At 41.4% G+C, this 22,094-nt stretch overlaps 1 protein-coding gene across 1 annotated transcript in view; it reads right to left on the minus strand.

Annotated features, from left to right (window-relative positions):
* Positions 1-21,062, minus strand: part of kpna1 (karyopherin subunit alpha 1) — a 62,350-nt gene extending 41,288 nt beyond the window's left edge. The window contains exons 1-4 of the mRNA XM_003227291.4: positions 20,824-21,062; positions 7,896-8,029; positions 3,981-4,088; positions 687-786 (exon numbers count right to left, since the gene is read on the minus strand). Of these exons, the coding sequence (XP_003227339.3) occupies positions 687-786; positions 3,981-4,088; positions 7,896-8,029; positions 20,824-20,968 (487 nt within the window). The 5' untranslated portion in view covers positions 20,969-21,062. The remainder of the gene's footprint in view (positions 1-686; positions 787-3,980; positions 4,089-7,895; positions 8,030-20,823) is intronic.
* Between the last annotated feature and the right edge of the window lie 1,032 nt (positions 21,063-22,094).

Consider the following 22,094-nt stretch of genomic DNA (forward strand, 5'->3'; position numbering starts at 1 on the left):
AATCCATGCAACAGTCACCACTAGATTGGATTATTGTAATGCCTTATACGCCGGCCTTCCGAAGACAAAAACCCAGAAGATCTGAATGGTCCAAAATGCAGCAGCTAGGCTGCTAGCGGGATCATCTATAAGATCCCATATTACACCGATTCTGAAACAACTGCATTGGCTACCAATAGAACATCGGATCTCTTACAAGATACTGATCCTGACATTTAAAGCTCGAAATTGCCAAGGACCATTATGTCTTAGGGACCGCCTCATTATTTTTTTTTCATCAGTGGTCACCTCAATCCTCCCAGGAAAATCTCCTATACGTACTGGGCTCTAGGGAGGTATACCTGGAAGCTACAAGGCATAGAGCCTTTTCGACCTATGCTCCAATTCTGTGGAACTCATTGCCTCCATATATTAGAGCAATGTCGGAGTTGCGACCTTTTGTAAAAGCGCTCAAGACTTGGCTGTTTGGTTGTGCATTTAAGTAAATCACATCTAATTTGCCAAATAGTCACTGTTTAATGTTTTTATGTTGAATGTTTTTATATTGTGGAATGATATTTTAAATTGTAAGTCGTTCAGAGCACTCTAGTGGAGAGCGACTAATTAAGAAATAAAATAAAGTGAAGTGAAGAAGTGAATATAAATAATACAAGCATATTGTTTTCATAGATACAACTAGCACTCACCTTTTGAGAGAAGTTTTCGGAATTTCTGAGTAGCAGAAAGCTGCTGTTCCGGACTATTGGAGAAAATCATTTCAGTCATATCAGATGTGATTACGGCACTCTACAATTCCAAAGGATAGATAAAGTGAGATTGGCCTCATCTGTAGACTAAAATATTAATTGTTGTCCATTGAGTCCCCTTGGGGAGATAGGGCGGAATACAAATAAATTATTATTATTATTATTATTATTATTATTATTATTATTATTATTATTGGCATATATTTATGAGCCTTTCATATTACAGCAAGTATGATATGAGATATGTCCAAGAACTGTTTAGGTACCTCCTGTTCACCTCCACAACTTAATTCAAGTAACAATCTTGTGTATAATAGTAAAGATAAAGATAATGTGCAGTAGGATTAAATTACCATTAATGTTATTCAAAATACAAGATATTAGCTACTATTACGCTCAGCTGACAGTAACCATATGACTGAAAGAAATTATATGGAGGTTTTTATGATAAAGGGGACTACAATTCCTTAAACAAGAAAGGGATCAGTGACTAGACAAATAATCTAAATTTTACCTTGAAATTAAAATTTCCCTAAAAATGTATAAACAAAAAATGCTGCTATTAGAATACTTATTCTGTTAAAGAAATTTAGCCAAATAATTATATGGGTGCTTCTAAAATTAAATTACGTTTTTGTAAATATTTGCCTTCAAAAAATGCTTCTATTAATATAATAATCCAACTAAAATGTACAGACCTTAGTCTAAAGAACAGATAAAGAACATTAAACATGGTCTTGTGCATTTAACAGCAGCTAAATAAAATAAACATGCCTTTGTAGAGAATGCAGAAGAATGTAGTTACAACCTCAAAAAGTACTTTCAACCAGAGTCAAAATGTTTTATTAAGTTTCTTCAAGGACTGAAGAGAGTCATGTAGTGAAAAAGTAGGAGCTGTTTCACTGCTCTGGAAAACTCCTTGTGATTTAGCACAATCCCTGATAAAAGAGTCTCTCCCCATCCATCCAGGCAGAAAAATAACTCATCTAGTCTGTGCTGAGGCAAAGTGATCTGCAAAATTGTAAGATTATGCCTTGTTATTTTGTCAACTTCCCTGCAGGTATGGGTTACAGAGCTGAGCTGTCATCAACCAGAGCCATGGGAAGAAAGAGGGCATTTCCCAGGATTTGTGGATTTAAGCACCTCCTGGGCAACACCTTTCCACAAAGGACATTTGGATTCATCCTAATAAATTTGACTCTCCACTTGTATCAGCCAAAATGTATGGAAACCAAAACATAATAATCTACTAATGGAACTAAGTAGATTATTATGTTTTGGTTTCCTTACATTTTGGCTGATACAAGTGGAAAGTCAAATTTTTCAGGATAAATCCAAATAATAATAATAATCTACTAACGGAACTATGGAGCCCCTGATGGCACAGCAGATTAAACCACTGAGCTGCTGGATTTGCTGACTGAAAAGTCAGAGGTTCGAATCCGGGGAGCGGAGTGAGCTCCTGCTATTAGCCCCAGATTCTGGAAACCTAGCAGTTTGAAAACATGCAAATGTGAGTAGATCAAAAGGTATGGATCCAGCAACAATGTAACAGCACTCCATGCAGTCATGCCGGCCACATGACCTTGGAGACATCTATGGACAACGCCGGCTCTTCGGCTTAGAAATGGAGATGAGCACCAAACCCCAGAGTCGGACACGACTAGACTTAATGTCAGGGGGAAACCTTTACCTTTCCATAACATAACTAATTCACTGTGAAAATCTACACGAGCCCAAGATCAGAAACAAAATTACCAGGGTTAATCATGATCCTGTTTCCTTTCATCAGAACTACATTCCCCTTTGGAAATTTAATAAAATGAATAACCTAATCCAGGTCAAATCAAGTGAGTTGTAACTAATTCTGCTTTACTTCTTTCTAAATATCTGGAATACTTATCCTAAAAGAGAGAGATCAAGAATTCTTTTAGTTATCACTAATGACTACTAGACAGTTTAGAACAGGCTTTAGAACACATAGCAAAACATAATTCCATTCTCTTAAAAGATGTTAATCAACTCTTTTTTATTATTTTATTGAAGCAAATTAACATGTTTTATTTGTAGCACAATGTATGTACATTTGGTGATATGAACAAAATTGTATAATATGGCAATAAATTTTTATCTTGAGTTTTCCCTACTCCTGTTGTCTGTAGACTAATGTCAGAATAGTCAATTTCATAAAAAGACTGGGGCCTATTTATAACATTTCTTTATCAAAGATGAGATCAAACCTCAATTATTGGTTTTTCGAACTAGAAGACTGTCATATTACGGGGAAAGGGTGTACTAATGTTTTTTCTTCTTTTTATGGGTGTGGAAAATTAAGAAAATAAAACAATTAGGCAGAGAATGTAAAGCCTGTAGGCACTTTAGATTTGTATATAGCTAATGTTTAGTAGTGTGGGGTTCTAGCCATTGTAGTACAGTAGAGTCTCACTTATCCAACATAAACGGGCCAGAAGAATGTTGGATAAGTGAATATAAGGAGGGATTAAGGAAAAGCCTATTACACATCAAATTAGGTTATAATTTTACAAATTAAGCACCAAAACATGTTTAACAACAAATTTGACAGAAAAAGTAGTTCAATGCGCAGTAATGCTATGTAGTAATTACTGTATTTACGAATTTAGCACCAAAATATCACGACGTATTGAAAACATTGACTACAAAAATGCGTTGGAAAATCCAGAATGTTGGATAAGCGAGACTCTACTGTAGTAATATGTTTTTATATTAAGAAAATGCATCTCTACAGTTTTTGTCTTTCTATTTTATCTTATGGTTTATATTCTTGCCTTTTATGCTTTATGATTCTGGGGAATAAAATATTCCACCTCAGTGAGTAAGGGTTAAGAATATCTTTTATCTCCAGATGGATTTTAGTAACTTTTTGCAGAAAAACGAAACATACCAAAGTACCTGAGCATCCATATGGCAAAAATACTGAAACAAAACCAACAGAGGTGCACTAAAAATCCATGACAGCTGTTAGAAAAAGAGAAATGGAATATGGGAGATTTAATAGAACAATCTCTTACTAAATGCAATGTGTTCTTTTGAAAGCAACACCTTCTTACTAAATACGCTCAGCATGAGAATGTCCAAGATATTTGATGTTAACATCTTTCAAGAAAATATGTCTGAAATTCCAGCTTTAGAAATCACCATGGTACTATAGAAAAAAAAATCCTAAATGGAGCTGTCAGGCCTTTTGCTACTTACAGAAGTCATTTCCATATTATTCATTTGAGTTTCATGAAATCCGCCATCTGACATAACTTCTTCCTCTGCTTCTTCATCAGCTGTGGCAACATTTCTACGTTTAAATAACTAGAGAAAAAGATACATTGAAATTAATGATGACAAAATATCAATACTTTTATAATACTGTCACACTTATCAAACCTCACATTATAATCAGATACTGGAACAACAATACTGTCTTCTTGGAGCATACTGCAAGTTTGGTAGGCAGGTTTGTATATTTGTGGTTTTTTCTTTAGCGGATAACTTGAGGATGGAAATGGAATAAAATCAGGGTGAGAATGTCTAGGAAAAATTGGGAAGACAAAAATGTTTCTAGCTATATTAGCAATAGAGAGGGTAATTTAAAAAGAGAGAGAAACACTCTTTTTTGCTCATTTCCACTGCCAAACATTTCCAAATGGGAAGAGGTGTTCTGCAGTGGGATATGCTGCCTCAGGGCCCCTTCCACACAGCTCCACCCCTCAGAAAGAGACTCCACCACACTCTGAGGGCCCTTCCACACACCCTATATCCCAGAATATCAAGGCAGAAAATCCCACAATATCTGCTTTGAACTGGGTTATCTGATTCTACACTCAGATAAAGTGGGATTTTCTGCCTTGATATTCTGGGATATAGGGCTGTGTGGAAGGCCCCTCAGAGTGTGATGGAGTCTTTTTCTGAGGGGGATGGGGAGTTAAGCAGAGGCTCAATGGTCATCTGTTGGAAGTGTTTTGATTGTGTGTTCCTACATTGCAGAACGGGTTGGGACAGGTGGGCTCTTGGGGTCTCTTCTAACTCCACGATTCTCTGATTCTACAACTATGCCCTATGATAGTCTGGCAGGACAGTCAGGCAGGGTACTGGTTTTAAATGATGTTTCAAAGAAACATCATAGTACTTAGAATGTAATCATGGAATTTGTCATTACAATCAATAACAGAAGACAAGCTTTCCAAATATCTTTTTGTCGCTCTGCTCTTCACACAGATTATGCAGGACAAAACTGAAAAGAAGTACACAGCTGAAGGGCATTTCTCAGGTGAACACTCCCCAGAATTCTCTGTAACATCCAAATTGAGATAAAATGAGCTATTTGCTGAAGGAAGAGCAGCTAAAGAATACTGATATGAGATCATAGCAAATTAAACTACTATGATCCAACCTGAAGAGATCATCAAACACTGAACGTTGAAAGATCTAAATGTGATAGATTAAGGATGAATCCCTTTAAAAGCAGGCCACTGAAGCATCAGGAGGAGAGGACTACTACAATACCAATGCCTACATTCAAAATACTATACTTAGAATTCAATCTGACAGTTTTGCTTTGTATCCAAATGGTTCTGAAATGATGACAGGGGCATAAAAGCCTTTGAGCCTGAATTTTTGCAGGAATTTATCGCAGAGTTGCCCACATATACATATACGAGGGCTATCCACAAAGTAGGTTACGTTTTGGATTTTAAAAAGGACAAAGTATAGGAGAAATCATTTACCATATGCAGCTGAAAGACACATTCCAAAACTACAATCTCACGTAATCCCCACTGAAATCTAGACACGTCTCATATAGATAAATGAGTTTGAAAAGTACTGCTCCAGTAAATTCCCTGCTTGTGTCCTCAGCCTTTCCCCCTTCTCCCTTCCTGTGATGCCTCATGGGCCTTGTAGTCCTGTTCCCGATACTATCGTGGCAGATGAAGATGAAAACATGGGGTTTTCGCCGGTTCAACAAGAGCCGGAGTCCCTTCACCTGCCGGATGTTGATGTTTGCCCTCAAGAATTCAGTGAAACAGGCCTTGGGCAGTACTCCCCTCCGTTTCCCAGGAAGGAATCTTATTCGAGAGACAGAGGAGTTAGAGAAGCTAATCGGAGAAGTTTAAGAATCGCTGCCAGACAAAAGACTGATTAAGCCTGTTTCCCTTGGGAAATTCTAAGGAGTCATGCACCTGGATAGAGTTGGGTTTCGCTTCTCGTTCTCTAGGGAAAGAGATTGTTGGCGGGAAAACGAGACCCAATATAGGGGTTTGGCGCGAGAGATTCCTTGCGGAGTCAATTGTTCAGCTTGAGGAGTGAGATCGTGTGTGGACTTCGTAACCCCAGTTCCTAGCTTCCCGGATCAAGCTTTCAAGCCTTGCCTTGCAGTTTAACCACGGACCCTGTTCCACGCTTCATGTTTGCTTGTTCCAGTCACGGACCTAGTCAAGAATCAAGTTTATTTCCAGCCTTGTTGTCAAGTTTCAATGGACTTCTAAGACTCTGACATTTCCCCACACTATTGCTTGGCAAGAGTGTGTGTTTCGGTCAAGTGGATTAAAACTTTGAACTCTAATATCATTTATTGGACAATACATTTTTGGACTATATTTGACCTCATTTGAAAGGTCTACTTCTGAACTATATTCTTCACTTGTTTTTATTGCTTTTATATATTTCCTTAATAAAGATATTAGATAGAGACTGGCCTCCGTGTAGGTTATTGGTGCCCAGCTGCCAGGGTTCTGACACTTCCTGCAGCGTAGCCAAAACGCTGCGCTGCCAGCCACGCCCCCATTGTTGGAAACGGAGGAGAGAGGCGGCAAATTTACTGGGGCAGACCTTTTCAAATTCATTTCTCTTATACTTTGTCCTTTTTAAAATCCGAAACGTAACCTACTTTGTGGATAGCCCTTGTAATATACAGTTCTTATCATCACTGGTCATTAATACAGGAGTGCAATACAACATTTTTACCCTGAATTAAATGCTTACAGGAGGGGAATGAAGATTTAAAACAGAATTAGGGGCTAGTATATTCAGACATAATATTTGCAACAAAGAAGAAAATATTACTTTTTAAAGAAAAATGAATGATGCAAGAAAGGGATCATTTTTAGGAAACAACTAAATCCCAACATCTTCTGCCAAATGTGCTGGGCCAATTAGTTTGTTGTAAAGGATCAGATCTGAAGATAATATTAATCTGCTTGATGACTGACCCATCTGAATAGCCAAAACTAGCTCAGCTATAAAGTCTGTTCCACTATGCATCTAGAAAAGATTCCACTCTAAGCTGGTGATGGACATATGGATAATATATCTACTGACTAATAACCAAGCCACAAACTTTTAGGGAGGAAGAATGTATTGAAAGAGAATACAATAGAGTCTCACTTATCCAAGCTTCACTTATCCAAGGTTCTGTATTATCCAAGGCAGTCTGCCTTTTAGTAGTCATTGTTTTTGTAGTAAATGTTGCAATGTTTTGGTGCTAAATTAGTAAATACAGTAATTACTACATAACATTACTGTGTATTGAACTGCTTTTTCTGTCAATTTCTTGTAAAACATGATGTTTTGATGCTTAATTTGTAAAATCATAATGTAATTTTATGTTTAATAGGCTTTTTTTCAAACTCCTCCTTATTATCCAATGTTCTGCTGGCCCGTTTATCTTGGATAAGTGAGACTCTACTGTAACAGTAAAATTCTTCACACCTGTTTGCAAACTTTATGGTCTAGCCAAGCCAACACATGACAAGACATATCTAGCCCACTTGATTCTAGTAAAACATAAAAAGCTGACACTACTGTATAATTTAATTGTACATTATCTATGTATTATCTAAGAATAATGTCAAAAACCCTTTGTTATACACCTTATTAATGTGAGCCGATAAAAATATTCTCTCTAAAGGAGATCCATTCTTCAGCAGCTAAAAGGATACAACGAACAGGATGAAATTTAGGGAAACCAAATATATAACTTAAATGTTCTGGAAAAAGCAGACAATCAGTTCTTTGGCTCCTTTCACCTTGGGCTTTCCCCCTCCAAACAGGTAATATCCAAACTAGCAAATCACTCCGCTGATTACAGGATTTTCATTTTCATTGTAAATTCCAATGTACCTGCTCCTCTCGTTTTTGCTTCCGTAGCTGAAGGCCCTCTTCTTCACGTCGACGACGCATTTCATCGGGATTCAAAGACTTGTTTTTATAGCTCTTCAAGCGGAAGTTCTCTTTTCCTGAAGTTGTCATGGTTCCTAATGATCAATATTGTTAGAAAGAAAATGTGAGCTCTAATATGAATTATACAACATGTAATTTGCAGTTTAAACTATAAACAGAAGTTTTTTATCATGTCAGAAGCAAATTGAAAATACTGCAAGTCGCTTCTGGTGTGAGAGAATTGGCCATCTACAAAGACATTGCCCAGGTCATGCCCGGATATGTTACTATCCTGTGGGAAGTTTCTCTCATGTTTCTGCATGGGAAGCTGGGGCTGACAGATGGGGATTAATAATAATAATAATAATAATAATATTTGTTTCCCGCCTCCATCTCCCCCGAAGGGGACTTGGGGCGGCTCACAGAAATATCAAATACAAAACAATAAGAATGTACAATACATCAACAAACAATAACATGTACCAGTAGTAACATTTTCACATTAACCAAAAATAAAAAAAACACGTATTAAAAACAGAGAATTAAAAACAGTGAGGCTGTAATAGTACATCAGCAAAGTGCAAGTTGCGAATTCAAAACATAGATAAAGTGCTACAAGTTCGTTTGAGGTCAATCTGGGATGAGGGGAGCCCTGAGCCGATATCAAGTAACCAGGATAAGTGCGACCAGTATAAAAGGTCGAGGAATATAATTATGATTATGATGGGGATGGGCAATCTTAACCAAAGGCCTGGGTGAAAAGCCAAGTTTTCAGGCTCTTTTGAAACACCATCAGTGTGGGAGCTTGTCTGATCTTCCTAGGGAGCGAGTTCCAGAGCCGGGGGGCCACTATAGAGAAGGCCCTCTCCCTCGTCTCCACCAACTGCACTTGTGACGGCGGTGGAAGCGAGAGGAGGGCCTCCCCTGATGACCGAAGAGATTGTGCAGGTTCATAGGGGGAGAGACGATCACAAAGGTAGGTGGGTCCCAAACCGTTCAGGGCTTTGTAGGTAATCACCTGCACTTTGAATTGGGTCCGGAAGGTGAACAGCAGCCAGTCGAGCTCCTTAAACTCTCAAAATGCATTTCAACAAAGAGAAATGTACAGTACTTCAATTAGACAATAAAAATGAAATGCACAGTTATAGGATGGCTGACACCTGTCTTGAAAACAGTCCACATGAAAGGGATCTAGGAGTCTTAGTAGACCACAAGATGAACGTGAGTCAACAGTGTGATGCAACAGCTAAAAAAGCCAATGCGATTCTGTGCTGCATCAATAGGACTATAGTAGCGAGGTTGAGGGAAGTCATAGTCCCACTCTGTTCTGCTTGAGTCAGACGTCACCTGGAATATCGTGTTCACTTCTGGGCACCAAATTCACGAAGGATATTGGGAAGCTGGAACCTATCCAGAGAAGGGCGACCAAATGATCAAAGATTTGGATGCCAAACCCTATGAGAAACGTCTGAGGGAGCTAGGTATGTTTAGCTTGGAGAAAAGAAGGCTGAAAGGGGAACATGATAGCCATGCTTAAATATTTGAAAAAAATGTCACCTTGAGGAGGAAGCAAGCTTGTTTTTTGCTGCTCTAGAGCCTAAGACACAGAGCAATTGATTCAAACTGGAGGAAAAAAGATTTCACCTAAACATTAAGAACTTCCTGATAGTAAGAGCTGTTTGGCAGTGGAATATGCTGCCTCAGGGCATGGTGGAGTTTTCTTCTCTGGAAATTTTTAAGAAGAGACCATCTGCCGGGTGTGGTGATTATGTTTTCCTGCATGGCAGGGGCAGGACTTGAAGGCCTTTGTAGCCTCTTCCAACTCGATAATTCTATTATTCTTTTATGTTTTCCTAGGACAGATGAAACTCTTGCCTTTCACCATTCAACTCAGAGATGCAGATTATTTTTTTTTATATATGTGCCCTGGTGGTACAGTGTATTAAAGTGCTGAGCTGCTGAACTTGCGGACCAAAAGGTCCCAGGTTCAAATCCCGGTAGCGGAATGAGCGCCCGCTGTTAGCCCCAGCTCCTGCCAACCTAGCAGTTCGAAAACATGCAAATGTGAGTAGATCAATAGGTACCGCTCCGGCGGGAAGGTAACGGTGCTCCATGCAGTCATGCCAGCCACATGACCTTGGAGGTGTCTATGGACAACGGCAGCTCTTTGGCTTAGAAATGGAGATGAGCACCAACCCCCAGAGTCGGTCACGACTGGACTTAACGTCAGGGGAAACCTTTACCTTTACCTAAGGTACAGAACTCACATTGGCCAAGTTTTTTGGGGTCCATTTTTGACTAGGTTTCTAGACTTATACCTGAGGATATAGGGTATACTTTTTATGGTACATTTTCCTGCTCCTTCTCTATAAGAACTGATTTGATTTAAAGGCAATTATCTATTTTTTGTTCAGGGTTCATTTAAAAAACTTACTGCTAAATGTTTCACTGGCTGTAAGCAGAATCCAGAACTCTTAGTTGTGACAAACAGATTTTACCTATGTACCCATTTCCAGATTGGTAAAAATAGATATTGGAAGCAATCTAAGCTACCAGAGAGGGTAGAAAAGCCAAATCACAAAATGAGAACAGGCTTGCTAAAGAGATTAAAAACACCAAAAAAACTCGGGGGGGGGGGGGGGGGAGGGTAGGTCTATACTAAAGGACTCAGTTGATGGTGAAATACTGACAAAGGAAAGGCAAAAATGCTCAACATCTTCTATGCCTCAGTCTTCTCCCAAATGGTAACAGTGCTCAATTTAGGGATTATGGAGTAGATATTGCCACAGGGCAAATGTAGCACAGAATAGATAAAGAGGAAATACAGGAATATCTGGCTAATCTAAATGAATTCATGTCTCTAGGGCCAGATGAATTACATCCAAGGGTGTTAAAAGAGCTGGCAGAAATAATTTCAGAACCAATGCCAATCATCTTTGAAAAATCCTGAAGAACAGATGAAATTCCAGCAGACTGGAGGAAGGCAAACATTGTCCCCATCTTCAAAGTGGGGGGACGGGGGGGGGGGGGGATGGGACCCAATTACTGCTCTGACAGCCTGACATCAATACTATAAAAGATTCTGGAGCAAATCATTAAACAGACAAAGAACGCTCACAAAAAGTCAACATGAATTTCTCAAAAATAAATGCCAGATGAACCTTATTTATATAAATAAAAGTCAGTGTACGTTTGTCTGCACCCCAAAGGCTGTTGCTATGTGAACTGGCCCTCTGTGATGTTACTGGATTGTCTGTTTCTAGATGAAGTGGCCCACTGTGGTGTCACTGGAAAGTAAAGGTTACAAATGTATGAGGGGAAAGGAGGAAGGAAGGAAAAAACCACAAAAAGAGCCATGTTGCCATGGAGAAATGAGAAAGGGGAGGGGAAAGAAAGAAAGAGAAAAAGAAGGGAAAGAAAGAAATGGAGAAGGAAGAAAGAGAGGGAGGGAACTGCTTTGCTGCTGCTGCTGCTGCTCAGTCATTTAGTCGTCTCCAACTTTTTGTGACCTCATGAACCAGTCCACGCCAGAGCTCACTGTCGGCCGTCACCGCCCCCAGTTCCTTCAAGGTCAAGCCAGTCACTTCAAGGATACCGTCCATCCATCTTGCCTTTTTCCTTTTTCCTTCCACTTTCCCCAGCATTGTGATCTTTTCCAAGCTTTCCTGTCTCCTCACGATGTGGCCTTTACTTCAGCTTTGCCTCTAATATCCTTCCCTCCAGTGAGCAGCCGGGCATTATTTCCTGGAGGATGGACTGGTTGGATCTTCTTGTGGTCCAAGGCACTCTCAGGATTTTCCTCCAGCACCAGAGTTCACAAGCATCTATCTTCCTTCGCTCAGCCTTCCTTATGGTCCAGCTCTCGCATCCATAGGTTACTATAGGGAATACCATTGCTTTGACTATGCGGACCTTTGTTGCTAGTGCGATGTCTCTGCTCTTCACTATTTTGTCAAGGTTGGCCATTGCTCTCCTCCCAAGAAGTAAACATCTTCTGATTTCCTGGCTGCAGTCTGCATCTGCAGTGATCTTCACGCCTAGAATATAAAGTCTGTCACTGACTCCACGTTTTCTCCTTCTATTTGCCAGTTATCAATAGGTGTAGTTGCCATGATCTTGGTTTTCTTGACGTTTAGCTGCAACCCAGCTTTTGCACTTTCTTCTTTCACTTTGGTGCTAAGGCTCCTCAACTCTTCCTCACTTTCGGCCATCAGAGTGGTATCATCTGCATACCTAAGGTTGTTAAAGTTTCTTCCAGCAATTTTAACTCTGGCCTTGGATTCCTCAAGCCCCGCATGTCGCATGATGTGTTCTGCGTACAAGTTGAATAGGGAGGGTGAAAGTATGCAGCCCTGCCGTACTCCTTTCCCAATCTTGAACCAGTCTGTTGTTCCGTGATCTGTTCTTACTGTGGCTACTTGGTCTTTATACAGATTTCTCGGTAGACAGACAAGGTGACTTGGTATCCCCATACCACCAAGAACATGCCATAGTTTATTATGATCCACGCAGTCGAAGGCTTTAGAATAGTCAATAAAGCAGAAGTATATGTTTTTCTGAAACTCCCTGGCTTCCTCCATTATCTAGCGGATATTGGCAATTTGGTCTCTCGTTCCTCTGCCTTTTCTGAACCCAGCTTGGACATCTGGCAACTCTCGCTCCATGTATTGCTGAAGTCTGCCTTGCAGGATCTTGAGCATTACCTTACTGGCATGAGAAATAAGTGCCACTGTACGGAAGTGGGAGCATTCTTTAGCGTTTCCCTTTTTTGGTATGGCGATATAAATTGGTTTTTTCCAATCTGATGGCCAATCTTGTGTTTTCCATATTTGCTGGCATATGGCATGCATCACCTTCCAAGATTTTAAACAGCTCAGCTGGGATGCCGTCGTCTCCTGCTGCCTTGTTGTTAGCTTTGCAGACAATTTTATTATCCACAAGATGGAAGATACAACAAGGAGAATAATTATTCTGGATCTGATCCTAATCAACACTGAGGACCTGATAAATGGATAGGTGGGATCCTTAGGTGGGAGTGACCATATGCTCCTGGAGTTTGTGGTACAGAGGAAGAGTGAAACTAAGAGAAGTCAGACATGCATTCTAGATTTTAGGAGAGCTGACTTCAAGAAATGTAGAAAAATATTGACCCATGGTCAGTATCCCATGGATAGGAATGCAAAAAGAGAAGGGTTAATGATGGATGGGAGTTGTTAAAAAGAGGGACACTGAAGGTACAAATGCTAACAGTGCCAATGAGGAAAAAAAAGAGAAATGTAAAGAAACCAGAATAAATGTCCAAATAACTTTCAACTGAGCTAAGATTTAAAAGAAGCACGTACAAGAAATGGAAAAGGGGAGAAATCACCAAAGAAAAATTCAAACAAATAAGCAACACATATAGGGAAAAGGTGCAAACGGCTAAAGCGCAAAATGAGCTCAAGCTTGCCAGAGAGATTAAAAATAATAAAAAGAGTATGTGAGTAGAAAAAGAACAGGGTAACCAATAGGGCCTCTGTGTAAAGAAAGTGGTGAAATGCTAACATGGGATAAGGAAAAGGCAAAGCTGCTCAACACCTTCTCTGCTTCAGTATTCTTCCAAAAGGAGATGAGTGTTCAACTTGAACAATATGAAGCAGACGACGTAATAGGGGAGATGCAACCCAAAATAGTAAAGAAGTAGTACAGGAATACCTGGCGATTATAAAAGAATTCAAGTCTCCAGGGCCAGAGGAACTACATCCAAGAGTATTGAAGGAATTAGCAGACGTTATTTCAGAACCACTGGCAATATTTTTTGAGAATTCTTGGAGAACAGGATAAGTCCCAGCAGACTGGAGGAGGGCAAATGTTGTCCCTATCTTCAAGAAAAGAAAAAAGAGGACCTAAATAATTACTGTCCAGTCAGCCTGACACCAATACCATGAAAGATCATTAAAGAGGCAGTCTGTAATTACTGAGAAAAGAATCACTAAAAGTCAACATGGATTTCTCAAAAATCATAAGCATCACTGAAACATGGTAGGATGACTCCCATCACTAGAATGAAGGCTATAACCTCTTTCACAGAAACAGAACAAAGGGGAGAGGAGGGGGAGTAAGCCTATATGTCAAAAACATTTACGTTGCAGAAGAGATGCAAGACGGCAATACGGGAAACCAGCTTGAAAGCATCTGGATAAGAATCAAGGGAAATGGGACTCAAAAAGATCTCGTTGTGGGTGTCTGCTGCAGACCTCCGGACCAGGATGAAGAACTTGTTTAAGCCTTCTGTCAGCAGCTGACCAAACAGGCACAAAGAAGAGAAATAGTAGTCATGGGCGATTTCAACTATCCTGATATCTGCTGGAAAACAAACTCGGCCAAGAGTACAAAGTCCAACAAATTCCTCGCTTGCCTTGCAGACAATTTTATGGTCCAGAAGGTAGACGAGGCAAAAAGGGGATCGGCTACTCTTGATCTCATCCTAACAAACGCAGAGGACCAGATCAATGCAGTTGAAGTTGGCGGATCCTTAGGGGCAAGCAACCATGTGCTCCTGCAGTTTGCAATAAAAAGGAAGGCTGAAACGAAGGCAAGTCAAACCCGCATTCTGGACTTTAGGAGAGCTGACTTCCAAAAAATGAAGTGGCATTCCATGGATGCCAATACTAAAAGGCAAAGGAGTTAAGGATGGATGGGAGTTTTTCAAAAGTGCAAATGCAAACAGTGCCAACAAAGAATAAAAATAAGACAAGTGCGAAGAAGCCAGAATGGATGTCCAAAGAACTTCTAACTTGTCTAAGACTAAAAAAAGACATGCACAAGAAGTAGAAAAAGGGAGAAATCACTAAAGAAGAATTTAAACGAATAGCCAACTCCTGTAGGGAAAAGGTTCGCAAGGCTAAAGCGCAAAATGAGCTCAGACTTGCCAGAGACATTAAAAACAATAAAAAGAGCTTCTTTCCTTACGTCGGTAGGAAAAGGAAGAACAAGGAGGCAATAGGGCCTCTGTGAGAAGAAGATGGGGAAATTCTGACAGGGGATAGGGAAAAGGCAGAACTATTTAATGCCTTCTTTGCTTTAGTCTTCTCACAAAAAGAAATCCAACCTCAACCTCAGCAACATGGAGTGGATGAAGGATTGGGAGAAATCGAACCCCAAATAGGGAAACAAGTCATCCAGGAATATCTGGCCGCTCTAAATGAATTCAAGTCTTCAGGGACGGATCAACTACACCCGAGTATTGAAGGAACTAGCAGAAGTTATTTCGGAACCACTAGCAATCATTTTTGAGAGTTCTTGGAGAACGGGAGAAGTCCCAACAGATTAGAGGAGGGCAAATGTGGTCCCTTCAAGAAGGGAAAAAAGGACGACCCAAACAATTACCATCCGGTCAGCCTCACATCGATACCAGGCAAGATTCAGGAAAAGATCATTAAGGAAGTGGTCTGCAAACACTTAGAAAAAATGCGGTCATTGCTAATAGTCAACACGGATTTACCAAAAACAAATCATGCCAGACTAATCTGATCTCTTTTTTCGATAGAGTTACAAGCTGGGTAGATGTGGGGAACACTGTAGATGTAGCCTATCTGGATTTCAGCAAGGCCTTTGACAAGGTCCCCCATGACCTTCTGGTGAACAAGCTAGTCAAATGTGGGCTAGGCAAAACTACGGTTAGATGGATCTGTAATTGGCTAAGCGAACGAACCCAAAGGGTGCTCACCAATACGTCTTCTTCATCCTGGAAAGAAGTCATGAGTGGAGTGCCGCAGGGTTCCGTCCTGGGCCCGGTTCTGTTCAACATCTTTATTAACGGCTTAGACGAAGGGTTAGACGGCATGATCATCAAGTCTGCAGACGACACCAAACTGGGAGGGATAGCTAACACTCCAGAAGACAGGAGCGGAATTAAAAACGATCTTGACAGATTAGAGAGATGGGCCGAAACTAACAAAATGAAGTTTAACAGGGACAAATGCATGATACTTCGCTTACGCAGAAAAAATGAAATGCAAAGATACAGAATGGGAGACACCTGGCCCAACAGTACGTGTGAAAAAGATCTTGGGAGTCCTCATGGACAAGTTAAACATAAGCCTACAATGTGATGCGCCGGTAAAAAAAGCCAATGCAATTTTGGCCTGCATAAATAGGGGTATAGCGTTTAGATCCAGGGAAGTCATGCTACCCCTCTATTCTGCCTTGGTCAGACCACACCTGGAATACTGTGTTCAATTCTGGGCACCGCAGTTGAAGGGAGGTGTTGACAAGTTGGAAAGCGTCCAGATGAGGGAGAATAAAATGATTAAGGGTCTAGAGAACAAGCCCTATGAGGAGCGGCTTAAAGAACTGGGCATGTTTTAGCCTGCAAAAGAGAAGGCTGAGAGGAGACATGATAGCCATGTACAAAGATGTGAGGGGAAGTCATAGGAAGGAGGGAGCAAGCTTGTTTGCTGCTCCTCTGCATATTAGGATGAGGAACAATGACTTCAAACTACAGGAAAGGAGATTTCACCAGAACATTAGGAAGAACTTCCTCACTGTGAGAGCTGTTTGGCAGTGGAACTCTCTGCCCCAGAGTATGGTGGATCCTCCTTCTTTGGAGGCTTTTAAGCAGAGGCTGGATGGGGTGCTTTGAGATTTTCCTGCTTCTTGCAGGAGGTTGGACTGGATAGCCCATGAGGTCTCTTCCAACTCTACGATTCTGTGAAAAACAAATCATGCCAAATTAATCTTATTTTTTTCCAATAGGATTACAAACTTGGTAGATGTAGGGAAGTCTTAGTGGATAAATTGAACATGAGCCAACAATGTGATGCAGCAGCTAAAAAAGCCAACGAGATTTTGGGCTGCATTAAAAGGAGTATAGTTTCTAGATCAAGGGAAGTAATGGTACCCTTCTATTCTACTTTGGTCAGACCTCACCTGGACTAACACTGAATACAATTCTGGGCACCACAGTTCAAGATGAAGATCGACAAGTTGGAACATGTTCAGAGGAGGGTGACTGAAATGATCAAAGATCTGGAGACTATATCCTATGAGGAGCATCTTAAAGAACTGGGTGTGTTTAGCCCGAGATAAGACATGATCATGTTTAAATATCTTAAAGGCTCTCATAAGGAAGAGGGAGCAGATTTGTTTTCTGCTGCCCTGGAAACTAGGATTCAGAGCAATGGGTTCAAATTACAAGAAAGGAGATTCCAGCTGAACATTAGGAAGAGCTTCCTGACCATAAGAGCTGTTCAGCAGTTGAACTCCCTGTGTGGTGGAAGCTCCTCCCTTGGAGGCTTTTAAACAGAGACTGAATGGCCCTCTGTAGGGAATACTTTATGCTTTTCCTGCATGGCAGGAGGTTGGCTAGATGGTCCATGTAGTCTCTTCCAATTCTATTGTTCTATGATTCTATGATTTTAAGAAAGAAAAAGTATAGAAGGAATAGAAAGGGGAAGAAGTACAGGAGAAGGAAAGAGAAAGAATGGATGTAAGCAGGGCGTATACATTAGTTTTTGTTTTTTTGACACTAGTCACTGGAATGTGTCCAGAGGAGGGTGACCAAAATGAACAAAGATTTGGAAGTCAAGCCCTATGAGAAATAGTTTAGTGAAGTGGGTATGTTTAGTTTGGTGAAAAGAAGGCTGAGAGGGGATATGATAATTATGTTTAAATATTCCAAAGATTTCAAAATGGGGAGGAGCAAGATTGTTTTCTGCTGTTCTGGAGACTAGCACATGCAGAAATTGATTCAAAATGCAGGAAAAGAGATTCCACCTAAACATTAGAAAAAACTTACTGATGGTAAGAGCTGCTTGGCAGTGAAATATGCAGCCTCAGAGAATGGTTAAAAATCCCCTTGTCTGGAGGTTTTTAAGCAGAGGCTGGGTGACCAACTATCAGAAGTGCTTTGATTGTGTGTTCCTACATGTCAAGGGTGGTCCTTGGGATCTCTTCCAATTTAAATGCAACAGGGAGATTGGAAGGAAATAGACTCTTAAAGATAGGAAACAATAATCTGTGTAATACACATACGGAAATGCTGCTTACTTTGTGGCATCGAAGCAAGTTTTTTTTTCCTCACGGGAGCCAACATGTTATAGTAGTTTGAGTACTGGACTATGACTCTGAAGACCAGTTTGACTCCGTCTTATCAATGGAAATCCACTGGATGACCTTAGACAATTTACACACTTCAGAGAATGACAAAGGTAAACCCACCTCTGACCAAATCTTGCCAAGAAAAGAGAGTCACTTTAGGGTCGCCATAAGACAGAAAGAACTTGAACACACAATAACAAAGACAAAACCATTGCTGATTTATTTATATATTTGATTCAATGTATATTTTAGTTCTTTCTTTTTTCATTGGTGTAACATTAACAATGCCATAACTATTCAGAAGGCTGACTAAGTACAACTTAGGGCACAGTTTTCCAAATGTTTCATGTTGGTAACGCAAACTTGTGTCATGTTGGTGACACACACAAAATGAATCATTTTGTGATACAGTAACTCGGTTTTACTAGCAAACTGGAAATATGGATACATACATATGTAAATTGTAATAACAAAAGGGACACATGTCTCATGAAAACTTTTCATTTATATTTTTAAATATATATTATTGGCAAAATTAAACACACATTTCTTGGTCATGGGCCATAGTAAAGTCTTGATTGATTGATCACACATTTTAAAGATCTTTGTCATTTGTGAAAATATAAAAATATGTGGAAAAGTTTTAAAAATTGTATTGTATAACATTATTATTTATTTACTGCATTTATATACTGCTTTTCTCATCCCTGAGGGACTCAAAGCTGTTTACAACATAACAAAATAACATTTAGCATTTTAATAAGATGTATGAGGCTGATGGGATGAACAAGCCTTTTGAATATTTGGTGGAAAATTAGATAAAGACACTCGCATTTCATCTTCAGCCTTTTTAAATCTGCCACATTTCTGTGGCATTGCTTATTTCTTGTCACATTAGTGTGACACACCTACATTCTGCAGCCGACACACAAATATGTTGTGACACAGTTTGGAAAGCTATGACTTCGGGTATACAGGACGACAACCTAAGGCCTTCTGACTATCATCTGCCATCCTTAAAAGCAGTGCCTGAGATTTTTGAATAATTCACTTGAAAGTCTGGCAGTTATTTGCATGGTGAAATTAGTCTCTAAAGCACCAGCAATGATGATGGAGGGCTCGTCACATTAATTATTGAAGCATCATTTTTTGTTAACCAAACCCACTTAAAGACCTCAAATATTTAAATCTCCACTTATGACTTCTGCCTGAAGTGTCCATGACAATGGCAGGAAAAGGATAAATGCTATTAATAGTAGTAGTAGTAGTTTGTATTTGTTACTCACTTCTCCTAACAGCTTGAGGTGGGGGTACAGCACAGTCAAAACACATCCACATAAAATACATGCAACAAAATAAGTATATCAAAACACACCTGTATAAAATATTTACAGCAAAACACATGGTACAAAGAACAAAATACAGCAGTAATAGAATGCAAATGCAAAACTCATGGTTTGAAGTTGACTGGGCAGGCCTGCCGGAAGAGATGGATCTTCAATTGGGTCTTCTATACTGACAGCTGTTTAGCTGTCCCATCTCTTCCGGCAGGTCATCCCATAGTCTACTTGGGGCAGCTCATGACAAGGTCTGTTATCTGGGAGATGGCTAGTGAGTCGCAAGTGGGGTTCTGGCTGGTTGGAAGTAGTGATCCCCAGAAGACCTCAAGGTCCCAATGAGCAGATTGTTTTGGAGAAGGCTGCTGCTTTTATGTCAAGCCACGTTGAGTCCCCTTTGGGGGAAATCAACTGGACTATAAATAAATATATAAATAATATAGGGCCCCCTGGTGGCACAGTGTGTTAAAGCGCTGAGCTGCTGAACTTGCGGACTGAAAGGTGCCAGGTTCAAATCCCGGGAGCGGAATGAGCGCCCACTGTTAGCCCCAGCTACTGCCAACCTATCAGTTCGAAAACATGCAAATGTGAGTAGATTAATAGGTACCGCTCCGGTGGGAAGGTAACGGCGCTCCATGCAGTCATGCCAACCACATGACCTGGAGATGTCTATGGACACGCCGGCTCTTCGGCTTAGAAATGGAGATGAGCACCAACCCCCAGAGTCGATCACGACTGGACTTAACGTCAGGGGAAACCTTTACCTTTTTTAAAATAAATATAATAATAAAACAGAATCTCTGCCTCTTACCAAGGCCCCTTCCACGCAGCTGAATAAAACTCCCACGTTTTCTACTTTAAACTGGAATATATGGCAGTGTAGACTCAGGGCCCTTACACACAGACATATAACCCAGAATATCAAGGCAGAAAATCCTACATTATCTGCTTTGAACTAGGTTATATGGCAGTGTGGACTCAGATAACCCAGTTCAATGCTGATATTGTGGATGATCTATCTTGGTATTCTGGGTTATATGTCTGTGTGGAAGGGCTCTATATCCCAGGATTTGATCCCAAGTTTCTGCTTTAAACTGGATTATATGAGTCCACACAGGCAAATCATCTGGGCTAAAGAGAAAAACTGGGATCAGATCCAGGGATCAGATTCCGGAATATAGGGTCTGTCTGGAAGGTCCCTGAGAGGCCCAGACTCTGGCATCATCCTCGGCCGATGAAGACCTTTGCCCAGGATCCCAGGAAAGCGGAGGGGCCACAGGCAAGGCTGCCAGGCAGCGTGCCTTCCTCAGGCGGTGGGTGGTTGGGCGGGGCGGCGAGGAGCAGCTGCCCGCTGCCTGGTCGCCTGGCGTGGTCCTCATGCCCCGCCCCCAACTCCCGGGCCTCCCGCCGCCATTCCGCCCCACAGTCCACACCCACGCCTCTTTCCGCCATGGTGCTGCCAGCCCAATCACCTGCGTTTGCGGCCGGCTCCGCGGCCAGGCCCACGACGCCAAGGTCCGCCGCCGCCGCCTCGGCGCGCAAAGGCGCCCCTCTCTCCTCGCCAGGCGAAGCCGGCTGCGCACGCTCCCAGCGCGCACGCGCCACCGGGCCGGCCATTTGGCGCACCTTCCGGTCCGCGCGTGACGTTCCACCGCTCGGCTCGGCTTGTTTACGTATCTCTATGGTTATGTTGCGGCCTGGAGCGGAAGGGTCTGGTCGGGCTGTCCCGCCCTTCTCACCCCATCCCGGAAGTGCTGCTCTTGTGGAGGGCGTGAAGGGGAGAAGCGGTCCGACACCGCCTCTCCCCATTGGGAGTCGTTCCCTTCTGCGGATCCCCCGCCCTGCTCAGCCCTGTTCTTCTACCGGGGAGGCCAGGCCGGCCCTGAACCCCCCGCAAGGAGGGCCTGGAGAGCGAGGAGGGGCCATTGGAGGCCGCCTTCCCTGCCCACGCCCCGTTCCGATAGATGGAGGGCCTTCCAGGGCAAGAGGCCAGGGTTTCTCCCTTTCTTTCCCAAGGCAGAACAGCCAGTTGCCACAGAGGGTTGTGCGAAGTCCTATTTGAGCCCCTATTTTTTCTTGACGAAATGTTAGCAGTGGGGGGTGTGAGAGAAGCCTCCCTGTAGGATGGTAATACATCTGGCGCCCCCTGGGCAATGTCTGTGTAGATTCTCACACCAGAAGTGACTTTCAGTATGAAAGGCCGGATCAACTACATCCAAGAGTGTTGAAGGAACGAGCTGAAGTTATTTCAGAACCACTGGCAGCCAGATCTTGTCCAAAATTTAGTTGAGGACCAATCAAACAAATAGGGACCCCCCCCCCCCAATCTTCTAAGCAAAAGGAAGAAAGAAGAAAAAAGTAAATACAGTAGAGTCGCTTATCCAACCTGCACTCATCCAATGTTCTGTGTTATCCAACTCAGTTGGCCTCCCACCGGGATCCACAGCTGTTTCTCTAGGCAGCAATGCACAGCAGGCCAACTCATCCAACAACAAAAGTGCAGCCACACTCTCAAATAAGTGGCAGACTTATTGTAAAACATAATGTTTTGGTGCTTAATTTGTAAAATCAACATTATTTGATTTTTAATATGCTTTTCCTTAATCCCTCCTTATTATCCAACATTTTCACTTATACAACATTCTTTCGGCTCATTTATGTTGGTAAGTGAGACTCTACTGTATAATGAACCATTCTGAGGCTTGGAAAGATGGGAAACTACTTTGGTTGGAAACTGTTTCAA

Source organism: Anolis carolinensis, chromosome 2 (genome assembly GCF_035594765.1).
Source record: "Anolis carolinensis isolate JA03-04 chromosome 2, rAnoCar3.1.pri, whole genome shotgun sequence".
Taxonomy (NCBI): domain Eukaryota; kingdom Metazoa; phylum Chordata; class Lepidosauria; order Squamata; family Dactyloidae; genus Anolis; species Anolis carolinensis.